The sequence below is a fragment of the Vigna umbellata genome, chromosome 5 (genome assembly GCF_029865625.1).
Source record: "Vigna umbellata cultivar VRB3 chromosome 5, Vumbellata_1.0, whole genome shotgun sequence".
Lineage (NCBI taxonomy): Eukaryota > Viridiplantae > Streptophyta > Magnoliopsida > Fabales > Fabaceae > Vigna > Vigna umbellata.
The window spans coordinates 30,010,786-30,016,225 of record NC_142169.1 but is presented as its reverse complement, the minus strand read 5'-3'; the positions used below and the strand labels follow the sequence as shown (position 1 = coordinate 30,016,225).

General features: G+C 34.7%; 1 protein-coding gene across 2 annotated transcripts; it reads left to right on the top strand.

The window, feature by feature from the left end:
- The first annotated feature begins 2,230 nt into the window (after positions 1 to 2,230).
- LOC124838451 (BTB/POZ domain-containing protein At3g05675) lies at positions 2,231 to 4,674 on the top strand. Of its 2 annotated transcripts, none has more exons than XM_088115068.1 (3): positions 2,231 to 2,401; positions 2,565 to 2,612; positions 2,997 to 4,674. In XM_088115068.1, the coding sequence occupies exons 2-3, from the start codon at positions 2,601 to 2,603 to the stop codon at positions 4,416 to 4,418; spliced, it is 1,434 nt and encodes a 477-aa protein (XP_087971194.1). In that variant the 5' UTR covers positions 2,231 to 2,401; positions 2,565 to 2,600; the 3' UTR covers positions 4,419 to 4,674. The 2 variants fall into 2 exon arrangements, with proteins under 2 accessions (XP_087971194.1, XP_047170007.1); XM_047314051.2 differs by having other exon boundaries at positions 2,234 to 2,401; positions 3,108 to 4,674.
- Positions 4,675 to 5,440: the final 766 nt, after the last annotated feature.

Here is a 5,440-nt window from a genome sequence, read left to right as displayed (position 1 = left end):
TTTATATTAACAAAATTAAATTAACATAAATGATGGTTTCATCTCATTTATTATATATCTAACTCTTTTAATGTTACACATTTCCAGCAAAACCACAAATCAAAATCAAAAAATAAAAATCAATGTTAATTTATGAATGCTACTGATAGATGAATAATAAATATAATTAATGTTACGGTAAGAATATCAATTTGGATCATACAAAGAAAAAGCAAGTGGATTATGCATACAAAAAGAAAAGCTAATTAACCCAGGTGTATATTTCATTCAACGTGAAATGAAAAATTGAAAGAGAACATCGAATCTCAACATCCGATTCTCTCTTTATCGAATTTTGACATCCGAAAATTATAACATGGGATGTCGATGTTCGATCTGTTTTTCATCTGATGTGTTATGATTTTTAGATTTGATTTATATTTTTGAAATTTTACTCTTCTTCAAATATAGGCATTCGAGGTAAAATGTTTGAGCATTCAAGTTTCTACCGCCTCCAATTATCTCAAACCTTTATGTCTAAACTGCCTCCAACACCTTCAAGCTGCCAAGCTATCTCAAACAACTTCAATACTCAAAAAATGGTCTAACAATTTCTCAAAACTTAACGAAAAAAATGAGGAGAAGACTCAGTAGGAAAACCCTAAAAGAAATGGGGTGGATAGGGTGCAAACACTCAACAAAGATGAAATGGATATAAGTCTTTTGAAACATTATATTCAACTTTTGAAGACTTCACTTAATGCACATATAAATTCTCAACAAATCAATTTTAATGCATAACTACCTCTATTATTTAAAGGGTATTTATGGAAATTTGGGGTGTAAGGTGAAAGGGTTGGAGACCAGGATGAAACACTCCATAATCAATACAACTTTCTTTTTCTTAATGCAACTCCATAATTTTTATCTCTACTGGAATAACTTTAAAAATGATATCTTACTTTTGGTAAAAGTGAATTTTGTATTATTTATTTTAAAAATATCTCAGAAGAAACTATTTAGAATTTTTGGAACATAATTTTCGGTATAGAACTTGCAAAGCACATAAAATACATTCAGAATTACTATTTTAGAACAAAATTTTCAGAACAAAATTTTCAGAATAAACTTTTGAGAACATATGCGATATCTTTCAGAAAAAAGTTTTTGGAAACAAGATTTCCTGGAGAAACTTTCTAAAACATGTTAAATACGTTCCAAAACAATATTTTTTTTCACGTTTTTTCTCTTTCTTCTTCTTCCTCTGTAATGTAATGAAAAAGAGTATTTTAGTCTCTTTTGGTTAATAACAATGGGAGTGCAGGAAAAAAGACCTACCAACTTTATAACCTAACACAATAACCAATAAGGTCACTTTTGTGACAATAATTTAAGAATAACGAAGCTGTTTTTTTATAATATAAAAGAATATGTATAATATGATATTCAGGTCGAACGGTTAGCTTCCAAGATCGATTGGTCTATTTATTGTAGCAGCGCTCGTCAACTTGGTCAAATCGGGACAGCGTTCGTCAACCAGGTCAAACCGCGACAACGCTCATCAACTATGTGTTATACCTAGTAGAGACCGAACGGTCATACACTCAATTCTGTTGGGGCACCATTATGGCCAACAAGAGCAAACAGTTCCATTAAAGTTGGGCCAACGCTTATATTATTATTGGGCCCGATATCCAGCGGATGATAAAATAATTAAAGATATCTTATTAAAGATCCAGATGGCGGTTTATGAGCAACCAACCCGAGTTTAAGGTAATTTTGTTTATATTTTATTGGACCTGTGTCATTTTAGGGTCCATGAGATAACTTATAAATACAGGGTTAGAGCCAACAGTTTCATTCACATTCTACTCACGTTCTATGCACTCTCCACTACGATTACGTCCAAATACCCAACAGTGAGTAAGGGCAATTTGGCTGTGAAAAAAACAACAAAAGAAGAACCACAAAAAGGGTAAAACAGATGTGGCATTGGCTATTGGGCTTATGGCCTGTTGGAGAGGGGCGCATAGGCTGAAAATCATGACAAGAGGGAAAAAAGGAAAAAAAAGAGAGTAAGAATGAGAAAGTGTAATTTGGAGAGGAAAAGCAAAGAAATTATAGTGAATCCATTATCTTCAAGTTGATTAGGCACATGCATACGCATAATTAAATTGTTTGGTAAAAAATGAATAAAGTGTAGATAGATTTAATAGAATTATGTGTATATAATCCATGCAAGTTGAGCAAGTTGGCAAGTTGGAAAAGGAAAAACATAAAAAAAAGGGAACGCAACGATGCGTTTAAAGTCGATAAGAAGCAGCAATGGGTAATAGGACAGGAGAGTGCGTGTTCTTCATTCGTCGTTCCTCAGATTGAAAGCTTTTAACTTTACACTCACATGGAATACCTAATAGATCCGGTACTTCTTTCATTCTCACTCATTTAATCCTCATTTTCATCATTTCTTTATTTCGCTTTGCTTCCATTTCAATTTCATACACTCAAGATCCCATGCTGCTTACTTACATCTCTTTTACTCTTGTCGCCTCCTTCCAATTCTAATTCCTCTTTTCTGATTGCAGCTGTAGAAATATCGCTTCTCACTGCTCTTAATCTCAATGGACCCTATTGTGAGTTTCTTTCTCCACCCTTTCCCCCTTCTGTTTTGTCAGATTTCACCACTGTTAATTTCACTTTATTAATCTTTAAAATTAAATAAAAATTAAAAAAAATTAGGTTTTTATACAATCTTCTTTCTTGGGTTGCTTTTCTATCTACATCAATGTACGTCAAACGTTTTATTACATGCAAGGGCAATTTATGAATTGGAATGTGTCAATCTTCAACATTAACAACGGTCAAGGTTTTGAATTTTAGTTCTGGTTGAATTGCTTTGCGTTGTATTTTTTTGAAGTAGCAGAGAAATTCGTCCAATGCAGTTATATTTGCAGTGGCATACACCTTAAAAACCTTTAATAGTGATTGAGGACCTTTTTTTTAAACATTGGCAATAGGTCATCTGCTGCGGATTTTTCAGTTTGTTATTTCAGTACTACCACCTAAATGTATGGTGCTACAGTGTCTTGTATCTGTTATTAGTGATTACATTATCCTCTTTCGACCAGGATAAAGAAGAAAAAATTGCTTGTGTGATTGGTGACCGATTAACTAGTGATGTTGTTGTGAGGCTACGCACTCCGGAAGGTCGAGATGATTGGCTATACTGCCACTCAGAGACTCTTGTAAAAAATTGCAAGTACTTTGCGGATAGGTTGTCTGAGAACTGGCCAACATGTCAGATCCTTGATTCGCGCAATTGTGTCGATATCTATTGCCAAGAGTTGGATTTTGATTACCATGTAAATCTTATACGTCTTCTCTACATTGTCATAGATGGTTCAGTTGATGATTTGTGGCATGGTGTTAGAAATGCCCTTGGCATTCTCCAGGTCGCGGTTGAACTTGGATGCCCACAGATAATAACTGCATGTGTGAACTACTTAGAAGCTGTTACATGGGAGGAAGCTGAGGAGGAAGAGATCTTGAGAATTGTACCTCGAATGGGATTACAGGCTGAACCTATCCTTGCTAGACTTCAACCAGTTAAGCAGTCTGCTATCGTAAATATCTTTGTCTCTGCTATCCGTTTTTCTACGTCATCTCCATCCCCAAATATGAATGATCTTAAATCTTCAGCACAAGAGCAACTTGAGTACATGCTAACTGAAGATGATGATGCCCCTTTACTGACAGCTGACGACAACATAAAAGTCGAAGTAAAAGAATGTGTAAACAGACTGTTTGCCCGGTTTATAGACTCGGTAACAGCTTTTTTCTCTGGTACTACAGAGTCACTCTCTGAGGCTGGAAATGTTCAGTTGTTTCAATCCTATTTGACTGATTTGTCGTGGGCCTGTCAGATATTGAGTAAGTTGGAAATAATGAGAGAATTTGTTGAGTATTGGTCCGATGCATCAGAAAAAATTGTTAAGGTTCTTGAACAAGGAAGTTCTACAACAGAAGTCATTGAGATAAAGTTAAGAGCTGTTGAGGTGACATCAAAGGTTTTAGAGGCAATTGGTTATGGCACTGTTATATTGCCAACTGCAAAACGCCTTCAAGTTTTGAAAGTGTGGCTTCCGTTTGTGAGGGTTACAAAACCATTGATTGATTCTGTTACAACGAATTGTGAGAATGCCATGCTGCTTAAATTAGATGGCGAAATGTGGCAATCCCTAGAATCCACCTTTGTATCTATCATTCTTGCATTGCCATCTGGGGATCAGGCAGATATTTTAACTGAGTGGCTGGATAACGAGTATATGCAGTATCCAGACTTAACTGAAGCATTTGAAGTATGGTGTTATAGGTCCAAGGTTGCTAAAAGAAGACTATCATTGGTAGGGGATGAGCATGCCATGACCAACTCATTTTGAGGCTTTCACAAATTCTGTTATTTTATATTACACTACTAATCCAAGATCTTGTCAAGGCGTTTCCAAGAAATCATCTCTTTTTTCACATGAATGGAATTTTTTGTTGGAGGCATTTAGAATCTCCATATCTCAACAATTCAATGTAAATTATTCTGAGGAGTTTTGTAAAATGTTGTACTAACTATGAACTGTAAAGGATGTAGTTTTGAAATTATTTATTTCATAGTAAGCAAAATCATGATACACTACTTTTTGACGTTGGATTTGCTTGGGCATTTCTAATTACATGGAGATGCTGTTCAAGACAGGTCCTGCACCGTGGTTTGTTAACTCAACATGAGCACACAGCGCAATCGTACGAAGTTCTGTGGTATTTTAAAGGGAGAAAACTAATCATTTTGACGGCTACTTTTGATCGGAAAGGAGAATTCTCCCTGGTTGGTTCCAAGGAGCATCAATGAAGGTAAAAGATAGAACAGGAATTGAGTTTGAGAGAATAGAATTCGAATAACTGCTTGGAAAATTGAAATTGAAAATTCTCGTTATGTGCATAACAATTTCATTTCCCAAATCCTATTACGCTGTAGGTAAAAGGTGACGAATATTAGTGACATTATTGGGAAGGTGGAGGTAAAAACCATAATGATATTTTAGTTATATTTTTTTTTTTTACAATTTAAGTTAAACATAGTTAGACAAACAACATGCTTAATGAAACTATTACTTCAGATTTTAAAAATAGTTGCTATGTAGAATAATAAAGAGAACACACCAGTAGCTGATTCATAGCTTAGAAATTTAGTTCAACAAAATAAACTGTTTTTGCTAGAGTATTGGTTGGAATTTTGGAGGTAGAAGAGTAGTGATTTTTCTAATCTCTTTGATAGTCAAGCTTCATAACGTATTATACACAATTTTTGTGACAATTACAGTAGTCGTCAACTCTCTTAGAGTGATCACCATTGTAGACTAGCCAAAACCGTAGGGTAGTTGTATAATTCATATGATCAGGGACTACCCTA